The following is a 16,826-nucleotide window of genomic DNA, read 5'->3' on the forward strand; positions in this document are numbered from 1 at the left end:
AAATGCTTCATATTTAATAGGATGTTCTAAAAACTTTGATTTGATTTAGATGATTATATTATGTAAGGCGATGACTTCTATAAATACAGAGGAAGCTATTAGTACTTACTGAATTCCATACTGTGCCTTTAACTACATGTGTACGACGAGTGAGTACGAGATGGCTAATTCACTAGTACGAATTCGTACGATTTGTATTAACCCCAGTGATGGGTAGGTCTAGGGGTGGGGTCAGGGGTAACAATGGTAAAAGAAGTACGATTTAGCTAAATTAATTACGAATTAGCCACCTCGTAAAATAGTCCTACGTTCTAATTGCCGTAAGATAGGGTTGGAAATACAGAGTCCCAAAGCTGTCATTTAGTGTTCATTACACTGAAAAAACATTGAGTAAAATGTAAGTTAATTTTAAGTTTTTGCACTCATATCTTTTAAGTAAATTCCACAGGAATCAACAGAATCATTTTTATCAGTGTTGCTGAGTCTTTACTTGCCTGTGGTTATACATTTATTTGTGTCTTCTTGAATCTTGATGATGAAACAGATAACATTTGCGAAATGCTGAAACGCATTTGGTCATCTGTCCTTACATGTCGATACGGTAGTTTCCACTCCCAATTCGTGCATCAGAGAACCAGAGTTGAGACAGAGTTTCTACAGCAGGAGGCATTCAGTAGTTTAGTTCTGTTAAAATGGGACTAAATTTGATGGAAGTTTGGATACCAGTTTTACTTCTAGTTTCCTCAGCTACAAGTAAGTTTGCCTTTTGTTATTGGTTGTTTAGTTAATCACACAAAGAATGAGAGGAATGTGCATGTGCTGTAAACATTTTTAGGCTACTATTATTATTTCCTTGGCTACATTTGATTAATCTTTCACTTGTTTCAACACACTTGAAAGGCTGTACAATGGAACCTGAAAGAAGACATTTCTAAAGAGTAGGCTACAAACCATTTAAAGGCATGTATGAGATTAATGATAGTCTTGTTTCTCCAGGCTCCAACATTTGCACTTCCAGAGGAGTGAGTAGCTGTAAAGAATGCCTGTCGATCCATCCAACCTGTGCTTGGTGCACTCAGGAGGTAAACACAATTTCATCCACATGCACAAATAAACACACTCGCATAGACACACAAAAGTATGTAAAAGTATGTTGGCTCCGTACTACTGGCTGCTTGAAATGTCTCACTCTGGTTATCACAGGGCTGCCAACTCTCACGCATTGACACTTTTCACACGCTCTCACGCCACACATCCATTTTCTTCAGCAGAGAAAAAAGATGACAGAGACACTGACAGACAAGACAGAGCAGGTTACTTTTGATAGGAAACAAATTCCCAGCTCTCATATTCTATCAATTTTATCACGAAATTCAAACAATAAATACCGTTTTGGAGCTTGCAAATGTGACGTGACAGATCGCTGTATCGCCTCAGTCAAACCAGTCATCACTTAGCCTACTCTTTACTAGTTATATAAATTAATATTAATAGTAGTAGTATTAATTATTAATAGTAAATGAGCATGCATGAACAATAGGTATGTTGAAAGATACAGCTAACTTAGCGAAATGTAAATGCCTCATATTATATCGATCAATCAGTGTTTTTCAACAGCGGAAAGAGGTCAATAAAACAGCTGGAGAACCGCAGGAAAGCCATTTAAGGACCATAGCACGTTATTTGGCTAGACAAATGAGCTATAGAAACGAGTATTTCGCTAAATATGTGCACTATATTACATATTTATTATATTTTTACTTATATCATTAAAATATTATAACGTTGTTTTTTATAATAAAAACTGCATTATAATTGATTTGAGATGTTTTTTTTAACCTTTAATAATAATACCAGCTGACAGGGCTCCATATGTTTACAGCATTAGGTGAGTTTTTTTTTCTTAAAGGAAAACTCCACCATTTTTTGAAATAGGGCTTATTCACCTTCTTTCCTACATTTAGATAGGTGGGCAAATGCATTTTTGTCTCAGTGCATGCATCGTTTTAGTTTGACAGGGTCGGCACTAGCTTAGCTTAGCATAATGAATGGAATCCTTTGTTGCCAGCTAGCATGTCCTGAGTGAAAGTGATATAAAAAAAACAAAACACCTAATTACTTCTTGTGGCCTGCGTATTCACAACGAGTACAAATAGTGATGCAGATTAACACTAGGTGATTTCCTAGGCAGATATTGACTTTGACTATTAAGGACTACCGTATATTAGGGGGAAGCACAGGCGAAGCACTGCTACTTGGGCGTGATATGCTTCGCCTATGCTTCCCCCTAATATAGTCCCAAGTCAATATCTGCATAGGAAATCGCCTAGTGTTAATCTGCATCACTATTTGTACTTGTTGTGAATACGCAGGCCACAAGAAGTAATTAGGTGGGTTTTTTTTTTTTTATCACTTTTACTCAGGACATGCTAGCTGGCAACAAAGGATTCCATTCATTATGCTAAGCTAAGCTAGCGCCGACCCTGTCAAACTAAAACAATGCATGCACTGAGACAAAAATGCATTTGCCCACCTATCTAAATGTAGGAAAGAAGGTGAATAAGCCTTATTTCAAAAAACGGTGGAGTGTTCCTTTAAGAAAATGAAGACTATCTACTGTACCTAATATTTATCCAAATGAATCGATATTGAATCAAGATCAGAATCAAATCACTAGAATTGAATTGAATTGAAATCATGAATTTTGTGTCACGTAGTAATAAAAACAGTAGCCTACCAGTCATTGTGCCATCCTTCCAAATTCCCTCCATAATTCTAACTACAAGCTAAATTCAAAAGTTTGCAGCCCTGGTCATCAGTATGTGTATGTGTGTGTCTGTTAGATCTTCGGAAAGGGAGGGTCAAGTTTGTCCCGGTGTGATCTCAAAGACAGTCTCATTCAGTCTGGTTGTGACGTGAAGTTTATTGAGTTTCCAGTTAGCAGCATGAGGATCCTAGAGGATGTCCCACTGAGTAACAAGGCAGGGGTTTCAGGCAGCGACATCACTCAGATCCAACCACAAAAAATCCACCTGACCCTCAGGCCAGGTATGCTACTTCAACAAAACAAACATAACATGTGTTTATTACAGATACATATTCCCTCAGTATGTTAACACATATTTCCCACTGCATAGTTTTTGGTAAATTTCCCACTGCTTTTCTTTTCTTTTCTTTTCTTTTCTTTTCTTTTCTTTTCTTTTCTTTTCTTTTCTTTTCTTTTCTTTTCTTTTCTTTTCTTTTCTTTTCTTTTCTTTTCTTTTCTTTTCTTTTCTTTTCACTTCCCCTTCACCTTCATTTCACTTCACTCGTCTCGTCTTAAACCCTGATACTATGTTCTTGATCACTGGTGTCCCAGAGGAAAAAAGCATGAATTTTGACTTTATTGTTTTCTTATTGTTTTTTTTTAAATAATGATAATGACAATAATAATAATATTAATAATAATAATACAAATAGTATGTTACTGTGACCAAATCAAAACCCACTAGCCCAATATTATATTTATCATCATATTTCAGTTTCAGATTTCAGGATCTGTTTATGACCAGATCATTTACGAGCAGAACAAATCATTATGTTAAAACCTGATATTTAAATACTAAGTATGTTTCATGAGCTAGTAAAAGGGTCTTATTGTCTCTCTGAGCCCAAACAGATCATGTTCTCAAAAAATCCATGTCCATTAGAAAAAGAAGTAAAAAAGTTTTGTCTTCAAATTCAGATAGTTGTAACTCCTTCTTCCCTTCGATTTCTTTAAGGCGATTCAAAGCAATTCAACATCAGTGTGAAGCAAGTATCTGATTACCCAGTTGACCTGTACTACCTGATGGACATGACCAATACCATGAAGGACGACCTGCAGAAGCTTTATGCCCTAGGCAATAACCTGGCCAGTGGATTACGTGGCGTCACCAGTGATCTACGCATGGGATTTGGAGCTTTTGTAGACAAAACGCTCTCACCTTATATGTACATGTACTCTGAAGAAGTCATCAAGAACCCTTGCCATAAGTAAGGTCAAATTCATCTCACATGGTCCTGTAGAAAAGCATATGACATTTAGAGAGAGGAACTAAGTTGAGTGATTTCTGTCTTCCTGCTGTGTGTGGTGTAGGTCTATTGAACCCTGCCCACCACAATTCGGCTATCGTAATGTGCTGTCTCTGACGGAGCGGGTAGAGCGCTTCACAGAGGAAGTGAAGAAACAGAAAGTGTCCAGAAACAGAGATGCCCCTGAGGGCGGATTTGATGCCATCATACAAGCAGTAGTATGCAAGGTAACAAAAAGCACACACAAAGAAAAACTGACAATATTCATCCTTCACACAATAAAAATAATTATGTAAAAATAAATCTGAGTAAAGCTGTTCTGTTTGTAATCCCAAATCTTAAAGATAATTAGCATTTTGAGCTACATTTTCAAAAACGTATTAGGAAAAAAGGATGTACAACATAAACCCTAGGATTTGGGGGAACGGGCATATCCTGTGATTGGGTTTGGTCTACAAATTAGACAACTCTGATATCCTCGTACTCTCTAATATTTTCTTAGTTTGTTGTCTCATCCATTCCATCCGTTCTCTTTACCTTTCTGTATGACCTCCTTTCTTTTTTTTCCAGGAAAAGATTGGATGGAGGCCTGATGCATCTCATTTGCTGATCTTCACAAGTGATGACAGAAGTCATTTGGCTTTGGATGCCAAGCTGGCTGGAATCGTCCAGCCCCATGATGGAGAGTGCTATATCAATGACAAAAATGAATATGACAAGTCCACTATACTGGTCAGCCAACATATATTGGACAAATCTCTCTCTCTATCTCTTGCTATGTGTGTGTGTGTGTGTGTATGTATGTATGTGTATATATATATATATATATATATGTGTGTGTGTGTGTGTGTGTGTGTGTGTAACCTTTCAAAAATAAGCTTTTTTATATAGAAGTGAATACATTTGTCAGCAAGGATGTATCAAATTGATCAGAATTGACAGTAAAGACCTGTAGTCGAGGCAAAAGATATATTTTTCAAATTAATGCTATTCTTTTAAACTTTCTATTTATCGAAGAAACCTGAAACTAAGTATTGTGTTTTTTCACAAAATGATTAAGCAGCACTGTTTTAACTTCTAATAAGAATTTTTTTTTTTTTATTGAGCTGCAAATCAGCATATTATAATGATTTCTATGGTGGCTGAGAGAGCTCAACGCGCTACAACTGAAGAAAACACATGCAAATAGAAAAAAACACCCGAAAATTAAGAAAACATCTTCATTAGTTTCACAACACACGTGTGCTCCAAATACTCACAACACAACCAAATACAGAAACACGCTGCAAATAGCACAGACCACAACGGAAATATTTCTAGGGGCCCCAATAAGTGACGAACCCAGCTGCTTATTGCTTTTATAGCTTATAAGTCTACTTTTTTTGTGCAAAACATACAGAGATGACATGTTTATGACATATAACTTTGTATACAATATACAAAATGTATTAACAATATGTTCAATGTCTTCAGAATACAAATGAGAGCAGAAGAGTTAACAATGAGCTAAAAAAAAAGATAGAGAAAAAGAACATGAGGGTAAGATTTTTATACATCAGTTACATTGTACACACTTGTCATGTTATGTTTAAATAAATTTCATAATAAATGTAAGGTAATGCAGGGTACAAAGATAAGAAGGCAAGTTTTAAAGTTGAGACACTCACACACAGATATATAACCCATATTTATTTATTTTTTTACATTTTTTTTTATATTTATTTGCAACAGTAATAATGAGAAGTTTCTGTCGTAAGAACAGAACAGCTGATGGACACCATGCTGCATTGTCACATCCCAGTTTGCCAAGTGCGTTCCAAATGGTTACATAATGACACACACGTGCCCTGCTCACTACAAAGTCCCCACTTCAAGGGCTCTGCCCTTCGAAGGAAGTTTGGCATAGGGATGCTCACGAGCAATAAGCATTTCCCAGCTGGGTTTGTCACTTATTGGGATACTCTGGAAACATTTCTGTTGTTGTCTGTGCTATTTGCAGCCCATTTCTGTATTTGGTTGCATATATGTGTAGATAGATAGATAGATAGATAGATAGATAGATAGATAGATAGATAGATAGATAGATAGATAGATAGATAGATAGATAGATAGATAGATAGATAGATAGATAGATAGATAGATAGATAAAATTTCTTTTATTTTATATTTTTTCATGGGTATTTGTAGGACTATCCCTCACTTGGCATGATCTCGGACAAGACATCTGAGAATAATATCAACCTCATCTTTGCTGTAACCAGCCTTATGGTGCCACTATATCGTGTGAGTTTCCATATTTTTATCAAACACATACTTACAACACGTTTGTGCATAATATTTACACACATTTACACACATTAATGGGATGTTTTCATGTTTCCTGCATTGTCACAGAATTACAGCGAGCTGATTCCTGGCTCTTCAGTTGGAACGCTCGATAAAGACTCTGGAAATGTTGTGCAACTCATTCTGGATGAATATGCGGTAAGTCACTTTGGCAGGAAATTGTTGGTTATGAGAACTTCGTGTTCTGTTTTGCTTTGAACTATTATGTGATGATATCTTTAAGTGTGTTCCTAAAAATTAACCAGATATTAGCATTGCAAATACATACAGCATCCAGAGTCAGCGTTCTCCGATTATATCACAAAAATACAATGTATATGTGCATGAAGTATACATACTTTTACGTTTAAATTGTAGAAGGTGGTATGCCACTCTGAACAGTCTTATATTTTACCATTCCAAGCCAGCAGGGCTTAAGCTAAAATAGAGGGAGAAGTCAGAGAGGTTGACCTCTGATCTATGTGCCATTTGTCTTTGTAGAAGATCAGGTCTAAGGTTGAGCTGGAGTTGTTGGGTGTGCCGGATGAGTTATCTCTGTTCATCAGCGCAACATGCCTGGGTGGAGAGGTCATTGCAGGTGTCCGGTCCTGCGACAGACTCAAAATCGGAGATATGGTCAGCATCTGATGTACTGATGTTAGAAATTTAGCAACTATATAGTTTGTGTACCTGTCAGTATACATTAAAATCACTCTGTGAGGTTCATTTAAACACTGTTCATTTTGTAAACAGGGAATGTAGTCAAACCAAAAATTATTCAGACACCAGATATCATTTTTTAGATTTTCTTTTACAAGTGGTGGGTGCTGGACACTATAGTTCATTTATGTAAGCGAGGATAGCGAAACAAAGTTACCTGTGACATATTATCCCCAAAAATTCTGCATATAGTGGACTACCAGTAAATTATATACAAAATTGGGACCAAAAATTATTCGGACACTTTGACCTGACCATGTTTTGCTTAAGTGTTTTTTCTTTAATTGCTAATGTGACTTTTTTACACCACAGACTGAACAAAATTAAGCATTGCTTGGTAATTGGTTGACCTAAATTGGTATTGGCCAAAACCAGTGAAATATCCACTGATTTGATAACTCTGAGTTCTTGTCATATTTTATTACAATTTCCTAAACTATAGCGAAAAAAACTGTGATAATGTGAGGAATGTTGAGGGTGTCTGAATAAATTTTGGTTTGACTGTATTTACATTTGACACATGCTTTTATCAGAAGCAACTGACATTGCAAGCCATATGTTTTTTCAGCTCATGCATTCTCTGGGAATCGGACTCATCACCTCAGCATTGCTAGTGCCATGCTCTACAGTTTCTTATCTCACTTTCCCATAGGTTTCATTTAACATTGAGGCGAAACTTCACGGCTGTCCCAAAGAAAAGAGTCGGACCTTCATCGTGAAGCCATTGGGCTTTAAAGACAGCCTTCAGGTCACTGTGGACTTTGCTTGTGAATGTAGCTGTCAGCAGTCTTCAATGCCCGCCAGCCCGTCCTGTCACCACGGCAATGGAACCCTGGAGTGCGGCGTGTGCCTGTGCAATCCGGGCCGACTGGGCCCTCGATGCGAGTGCTCCGAGGGCGAATATGAACCCAGCCAACAAGGCAGCTGCAGCCCCAACCCAGAAACCCCGGCCTGTAGCGGACGCGGAGACTGTGTGTGTGGCCAGTGTGCCTGTCGCTCGAGTGAATTTGGGAAGGTTTGGGGGCCGTACTGTGAATGTGACGACTTCAGCTGTCTCCGTTCCAAAGGACTGATGTGCTCAGGTAAGGTTGGATACAGTGGTCTTAAAAGAACAAATAAAGCATTGCATGTTTGTAAAGGATCACTCACAGCTTTTTGTTCTTGCCTCATCGCGAAGACAGTGTTTCACCATATTAGGCCATTTGATCCACGTTTAGAACCAAACAGCGACTCAGTGTGACTCAGAAATGCTGGATTTATTAGATGTTATGGGAGGATGATCTTCAATGTTGCATGTCTGTGCACATCCAGCTTGGAGTGCTGAAGCCTGAAGCCTGCCACATGATTTATGTTGCTCACGTCATATTCTCTATTCAGCTAAACATTGAGTCAAGTGCATGAAAGAATGTATTGGTTGGAAAAGTGAGACTTTCAGTAGCATGTGTAATGGGTATTGTTAGTTAAATGCCTTGTGAATTTAGTTCGATTAGGCTCAAAATCTGAGCTGATGTGTGGGAAAACATAACTGAAAACATTGGAATGTAGACACGCGTACGTACACACACACACACACACACACACACACACACACACACACACACACACACACACACACACACACACACACACGTTGGGTTTCATGTTTTATATGGACTTTCCCTAGACACAATGATTTGTACAATCCTATCCCTTAACCCGATCCCTAAACACAACTCTTCACAGAAAATATTCTGCATTGTTACATTTTCAAAAAACATAGTATGATTTATAAGCTGTTTTCCTCATGTAGACCAAAAAATGTCCCCACAAGGACAAAGATTTATGGTATGTCTCAACAACTTGAGGTTTGCCTGAACCACACACACAATGAACAAACAGTGTACAACCTAGTGGTCATTCACATAAACTGCTTAGACTAGTCTTACAAGTTAGTCATTTATTTTTTAAAGACCGGTCATAACTTTTTTTAAAAGTTTCTTAAACGGGTAGATTGGTCTAATTTGAATCTGAAAAGTAAGACTGGTTACTCCTTGGCTAACTGCTAGTTGGTAAGGCTAGGTCTTAAGACTTAGGTGATTTATGCAACTGCTTTTCTTATGAATTATGTCTGTTGCAATGAATATGTTGAGTTGGGAAATGTTGATGTTTTAGTTTAATGCTTTGTTGCTTCAATAACAAACACTATGTCGGTATTACGTAACACCATGTTGTATTTCAGGATTTACACACATACTGTGGTTTAATTTAGAATATACAGAATATTTACATGCACTACTGTTCAAAAGTTTGGGGTCAAGATTTTTATTTTAAGTACGGCATGTTGATTAAAATCGGCATGGAATGGATTGTAAATTGTGATGTGAATTGACAGTGAAAATGTTTATAATCTTACAAAAAACATTTATTTCAAATGCTGTTCTTTTGAACTTTCTATTCATCAAAGGATCCTGAAAAATGTGTCACAGTTTCCACAAAAATGATTAAGCAGCTCAACGGCTGCCGACGTTGATAACAATAAGACAATTTTTGAGCAGCAAATCAGCATAATGATTTCTGAAGGATCATGTGACTGAAGACTGATGTAATGATGCTGAAAATTCAGCTTTGCCATCACAGATTTTTTTTATATATATTAAAATAGAAAATAGCTATTTTAAATTGTAATAATACTTCTCAATAGTACTGTTTTTACTGTATTTTTGGGCAAATAAATGCACCCTCAGTGAACATATGAAACTTATGGTCACACTTATAAGTCAGACAATAAGTCACACTTTAGATTAGATCGCTTACATTCATTTACAGAATTTTCATTTTGGGTGAAAAAACCTTTTAAGGAAAAACCTCATGATCACCTTCAGCAATGACCTGAGATCACTCTCATATAAAGTCATTAACAGCCATTAATAATGTTTGTTGTCTCCGTTAGGTAATGGTGAGTGCAACTGCGGGTCCTGTCACTGTGGTCCGGGATGGTCCGGCGAGAGCTGTGACTGTTCGACCCGCACAGACACCTGTATGGGAGGTGGAGGAATGCTCTGTAGTGGGCGTGGACACTGTGCGTGTGGGGTCTGTGAGTGCACTCAGCCAGGAGCTTATGGATCAAACTGTGAGAAGTGCCCCACCTGCCCAGATGCCTGCACCATCAAAAAGTGAGTGTGTGTCGGCACGCTTTCCTATGAGGATGAAGTTCAGATCAAGGTTATTATAGGTTTGCATTTTTAAATTAGTTTGTATTTTAATATCATTTTCAAATTTCCTATAAATTTCAGTTTAGTTTTAGTCAGTTTCAATGATTTTGTTAGTTTTAGTTTAGTTTTTATTTTGTGAACACATTTATATTTAGTTTTTAGATATTTAGTTTCAGTTTTTGTAATTATAGTTAAGCAGAGTTTACAGAATACTTCCAGTAAACGACATTTAATTTAGCAAAGTTTAATGTTTGCAGTTTACAGTTAACTTTTGTGCAAACCTCTTAATAATAAAAATAAAATAATTGTTTGAGATTGAACAAAGAACCTAACAAATGCAACTTAAAAGTATAAAAGTAAAAATTATTAATTCATACTCATTCATATTAAAGATTAAATCTTGGTTAACATGTGGTGTATAAGAAAAATATGCGTATGATAACTATGATTATTCTTTTATGGTTATTTCTGATTAATCCTTTCAAATATTATTCTTGTACTGATCCATTTATGCTTTTTGTCTATTGTATATTTTAATATCATATACTCACATTCATGACATTTAGTTTACTTCTACTCTGACAAATGTATGTCTATTTTTTGGGCTAGACATGCTATTTGTTTTTTCTGTTTTCTCATCAGTGTGGTCTTCTGTCTAATATGTGTGGTATCTTGTTGATTATTAAGTTTCACATGAGATGGTTATCTTACCTGGAATAAAGGTAGGCTAACAGCTGTTACGGTGCATACGGTCTAGACATGATGGAAATAGGTCTACTTATTTGACCATTTCTGCTTCTTAAAGCTACACTGTGTAGGATTTTCTCCCATCTAGCGGTGAAATTGTTTATGACTACCAACTGAATATTACTTTCTAGCCCCTCCCAGTCCGAGGGCGTTTTAACTCCTACGGTGGCCGTATTATTTCAAATCTGCCGGCAGTCGCGAGTAATCTCCCCCTCGCATTCGTCACGGTGCCACTGAGTGTAAAAACGCGAAAGGCGAAGCTTGCATTTCCAGGTATGTCCCTCTTTGGCTAATGTATTTTCAAGATGGAGGCGCAACATGGCTGCCGCCATTCGAGCGACTCGCTCGTATGTATTGTAAATGGCAGATTCTACGCTTACGAGAATACTTGATTAGTTGGTAGAAGTAATTACACATTAATGAGCACATATCATTTTGAAAGAACAAAGTGTTTTTTGCTAAGAATCAACTTTAAAAATGACACAGTGTAGCTTTAAAGGCTGCAAAAGAGCCGCAACGGTCATACATCTGTCTTGTTTACATTGAAAAATAAATCAGCGCAGTCCAATGGAAAAACTTGATTTTCTGGTACAGGATGAGAGCTTATTAATTACGAAAACGATTATTTATTTTTGCTAATTATAATTTTATTTCAGTTGTATTTTTTTTTCGTTTTCGTTTTTTCATTTATGTTAACATTTCTATTTTATTTCAGTTTACGAAAATGTTTTTTGACAAATAGTTTTAGTCTTAGTTTCAGTTTTCGTTTACGAAAATAACCTTGGTTCAGATATTAGAAGAAGATTGTATAACATGATGAAACCACTTTGGAGTAAATATCTCAACAAAAAATATATATATTGTGACTTATATTGGGTGAAAGTTTAGAATGTTTATGTAAAAATCAATAAACCGCGGTATATCTTTATTTAGGTAGCTTAATGTATGAGTGTGGGCATTGAGTATGTTTAGGTGCTTTTTCTTCATTCTTTACTTAACTGCTTAAAGTGGATTTATGTGTGCATCTGCAGGGAGTGTGTGGAGTGTAAACACTATAAGAGAGGGGATTTATTTGAGAAGAACTGCAATCACGTCTGCAGAGATGAGATTGTGCCGGTCGATGAGCTGGGTAATCTCTACCTCCAACCAATCCACAATACATGCTTTCAGACCGCAGTAGCCTATATAAATACACTAGTATTTTTTTAAAATGTTTTTGAAAGAAGTCTCTTATGCTCAACAAGGCTGCATTTATTTGATCAAAAATAGTGATTTTGTGAAACATTATTACAATTTATTACAACTCTTTTCTATTTTACACAGACAAATTGGGTACATCTAATCTATAGTATATAACTGCAGTATTTTGATTTCTGTTAATAATGCCATTATTTACCTCAGCTTCATTTGGCTATATGTGACTTAACCTAATTTTTCACGCAGTATATTTTGTTCAGTTGTTGTTCTCGCAGAGTTAATAATCATCTGTTCTCTCCAGTCTTTCACGAGAAGAACGCAGTGAACTGCAGCTACAAGGATGAGGATGACTGTGTTCAGAACTTCCAGTATTATGAAGATGCTAGTGGAAAATCCTTTCTCTATCTTGTTAAAGAACCAGGTGAGAGAAGAGAAGGGGCAGAAAGAGACATGTGACATGCAGCTGGCAAACCCTGCTCATGCTAATAAACTCTGTGTGTTTCTGTGAGAGACTGGTAAATACTGGCTGTACCTCTCCTACTGTCACAGATTCTCTCGCTGCGTCTGAAATCGAATACTGTGCTCCTGAGTGTTTTGTTTCTTTTATTAAATCTAAACTTCAGCAATTAGATCCTCATACCCTCTCTATTAATGTTTGACCACACGGACATAATAAATAGATCCTGAAGAGATCAGTTCAAATGGCAACTGAATATAAAGTATGATTTTTTTCTTTTTCACAGAGTGTCCGAATGGTCCTGACATCTTGGTGGTTGCTTTATCGGTTGCTGGTGCGGTCCTGCTGCTGGGTTTGGCTACGCTTTTGGTGTGGAAGCTCCTGATCACCATTCACGACCGTCATGAATTTGCCAAGTTTGAGGAAGAGAAAGCCAAGGCTAAGTGGGAAGCGGTGAGAAGAGCATTCAGACTATTATGCAATACCATCCATATCCTGTTGGTATTGTGTTATCAAATGTTATGGGTATTTATCTTACACTAGTCTTTCTTCCTCTCAGAACTTCCAGCATGCTCACAGTCTTGCCATGTTTAATCTCAGACAAAATAACACTGTCACTTAGGAAAAGGTTCTATATAGAACCTTAAAGTGTTCTGTCATGTGCTTCATATATAGAACCTTTTAGGGGTTCCCATCATGGGATCATTTTATGGCTTTATCTTTAACAAATCAAATAAAATTTTTTTTTTTTTATTAATTAAACAGCACATAAACACACTGTATAGAAAAAAAATGTATGAAAGTAATGCAATCCTGTGACTTATAAAGAACCTTTTTGGTTTAAAGGGTCGTTTAAAACTGAGTCAAGTCGGTGCCGATGGCCTCGTGGCCCCGTTGCGCTCGATCCACTTTTAATAGATCCACTTTTGATTTTAAAGGGGTGGTATAATGCCCTTTTCACAAGATGTAAAATCAGTCTCTGATGTCCCCAGAGTGTGTATGTGAAGTTTTAGCTCAAAATACCCCATAGATTTTTTTATATAGCATGTTAAAATCACTTTTTGAAGGTGAGCAAAAACGCACAGTTTTTGTGTCTGTCCCTTTAAATGCAAATGAGCTGCTGCTCCCAGCACAGGGGGCGGAGCTACAACAGCTTATGTCTTTTTACCTCACACACACATGCACTGAAAATTTTTATGTTCAAACCGGAGTCAGACAAACATGGAGAGACTCAAGAAGAAGTGACAACATGTAGACAACATTTCTGAATGGTTAGTTGGTGAATTTATGTAGCTTATGTGTAGTTATCTTCTAGTCATTTATTAGCATATTCTGTCATAATATTATATAAATCGCATTCCGGGGGCGGGGTTTATGTAAATTTTAGGGTTGGTGATGTCACTAATCTGGGAGGAATGTCATGTAATCCCTACCAGCTGTTTGTTGTAGTCCTTAAAAAGCGATTTCTTTAAAAGAAAATATCTCCCTTTGCTTTGAACTTTGAGCATTGTAACTTTGCAGATGTTTTTTATGCTCAAACAGCAACATTATACTCTAACTAAAGTTAAAAAAAGTGAAATCATAATCAACCACCCCTTTAATGACGTTTGAGTAAATGAATTTAACATTAAGATTAATAAATTATTTCATTGTTAGTTCATGTTAACAAATGTAAAGTGTTACAATTTTGATAACATTCAGGAAAGATAACGTCATTCATCACCAAGAATGGTGTCAAATGGACACCAAGTGGTCAAAGTGAGAAGTACAGATGTGCTTGCAGTTAATCTTGCAGACTTTCATTATAAATAACTATGAGCTCTGCAGCACTGGTCATTATGAAACTCTTTCCTGTCTTTAAGGCTAATAATCCACTCTACAAAGGAGCCACCACCACCTTCCAAAATGTGGCGTATCGTGGCAGTTAAGAAGGAGACCACATCTGCTTCTGTCAAGAACAACTACAGATCATCTCTACAACACAAGAATACGCTTTAATCTTATATGAATGTGTATAAAAACAGGATTAAGCATTCAGGAGTGACAATTATAGCTACAGTGTGAACATGGTGAGCGCAACCGCAATGAATAATTCAGTGGTCCAAAGTTTTTCCACTTATACCACAGTTACCTCCACGGTGTCATTTTGTTAATAAGAAATGTTGTTATATATTTTAAACAAACAGTTGTTATTTTATTATATTAATTACGCAGCATATGACAATGCTGTAATGCTGTTGTGGAATTGGTGTGACTTTAAGGGTATGTTTACACAACAACAATTTACTAAAAACAGAATTGTTTCTCCTTTGTGTTTTTCGCATACAGACGACAGTGTTGTCAAAACGATCCCCGTTTACACTGATCCACGAAAACGGTTACAAATGCTGTATTATTCATGCCAGGCCAGTAGTTGGCGATGCCACTTTTTAAAGAAACACTACGTGCCTGAACATGTAATACACATGCGCATGACGTCAGTTTTCGTAGTTTACATGGAAACGTTAACGGTATCTTATAAAAAAAAACTGTTTTAAAAAGGTTGTGTTTTCAGGCCCCCAAAACGCTGTTGTTGTGTAAATGAACAGACAAAATGTTTTCTATTTTTAGTTGAAAATGGTGTTATGTAAATGTCCCCTAAAACTGTTCTGTTCTCTCACTCTATATTCCTGCACTAAATACTGAGTTGCACTGCTGGTATTCATTTACTGTATTTGAACTCTTTCTCCACCAGGCAAAGAAGTTGCCTGCCAACGCCAGCATTTAAAAAAAAAATCATTTTCACATTTATCATTTTGTCAAAGACTACGACTGGATCTGATTCAGAATGATGATCAAAACATAGATGGATTAGATAGAGTTCATTCAGTAACGTTAGGCAGTTTTGATTTATATGCTGTTTAATGTTGATGATTGCATTAGTTTACATATGCATATGATTACATATGTTATCGCATGTTTCTGCTTTTTCCACACATGTGTTTTGATCTGGAGATTCTCTTCTCTTTCAGAAGATGAGTCATAACGCCCCCTAGCCTATAACAGTCAAAACATGGATAGCCTGAAAATGGTGGGGGAAAGAGTTTTTAATCATGTATTCTCAAATTGTCATTTTATTTTTTAAAGATAATGCTTGTAACTTTTTCCAGTGTTAACATACTTTCTTTCTTCCTTTATTATACAGAGACAAAAATATAATGTAATTTGCTGTATTAAATCATTCCTCTGTTTGTCTGAGCATTCCAAACATGTCAGTGACATTACTGTCTGTTTGCCCGACCAGTGGCAGACTGGGATTGTGTTTGTGGAAACCTGTCTGAAAAACGGTCATTATATTTGTAATTCCATTTGGTGGCGCTATTGGTAGAGGAATAACACAAGTCCAGTCTAATGAAACATTTTTGGAGGTTTTGACACAAATCTAATGTTTACAATTCTAAAAAAAAAAACTTATTTACAGAGAGAGAATCTTCTTGACGAATGATTTCCACAATTGCCATCTTCTGAATATTAATTCCAGTATATTGCAAATTTTAAAATGCTCATTATGTTTTTCTGTTAGTTTTTTCTTCTGTTTGTCAGGTTTAGGTACAGCTTGCTTTAGTTTTAATGCATTTTAGGGTGAACATGATTTTACCAAGTACAACATATTCCTGGATCAGCATCTTTGTTGATCCTGGTACAACATTCCAACCAACCAATAAGATTTGAGGGACTAGTTTATGTCAAGTTTAGGCTTACAACCAGGATTAGGTGCTTCTACATTATTGTTATTCATATGATATTCAATCTATCATTTCTCTCTTATTTTAGGAATAAGTTAGGGTTAGGTTTAGGGGTAGGGATAAGGTTAGGTAGCTCCAACGCTATCTCACGACCAATTCGTACGAATGATAAAAAGTTGGCTAATTCGTACGACCTCACTCGTACAAATTTGTACGATTTGTCTAAACCCACGTGATGGGTAGGTTTAGGGGCGGGGTCAAGGATAGGTCATTCGTATGAATTCATATTTGATATTGATTTGATATATTCATATTTATGAATATTTGACATATTCGTCAAATATGTACGATTTTGCAAAAAACGTACTAATTCGTACGAGTCAGGTCATATGAATTCGTACGAATAAGCCA

The 16,826-nt window shown here is 36.5% G+C and overlaps 1 protein-coding gene across 2 annotated transcripts; it reads left to right on the forward strand.

Annotated features, from left to right (window-relative positions):
* Positions 1–227: 227 nt before the first annotated feature.
* On the forward strand, positions 228–15,934 carry itgb3a (integrin beta 3a). 2 transcript variants are annotated; one of them, XM_081388413.1, is made up of 16 exons: positions 228–397; positions 545–753; positions 997–1,082; positions 2,844–3,048; positions 3,762–4,014; positions 4,118–4,280; positions 4,624–4,785; positions 6,241–6,336; positions 6,448–6,537; positions 6,880–7,014; positions 7,751–8,180; positions 10,028–10,250; positions 12,068–12,165; positions 12,535–12,654; positions 12,977–13,143; positions 14,553–15,934. In XM_081388413.1, exons 2-16 carry the CDS (start codon positions 693–695, stop codon positions 14,616–14,618), a joined length of 2,355 nt encoding a protein of 784 aa, XP_081244539.1. In that variant the 5' UTR covers positions 228–397; positions 545–692; the 3' UTR covers positions 14,619–15,934. The 2 variants fall into 2 exon arrangements, with proteins under 2 accessions (XP_081244539.1, XP_081244540.1); XM_081388414.1 differs by having other exon boundaries at positions 269–397; positions 606–753.
* Positions 15,935–16,826: the final 892 nt, after the last annotated feature.

The sequence above is a fragment of the Scardinius erythrophthalmus genome (assembly GCF_964197995.2).
Source record: "Scardinius erythrophthalmus genome assembly, chromosome: 1".
Taxonomy (NCBI): domain Eukaryota; kingdom Metazoa; phylum Chordata; class Actinopteri; order Cypriniformes; family Leuciscidae; genus Scardinius; species Scardinius erythrophthalmus.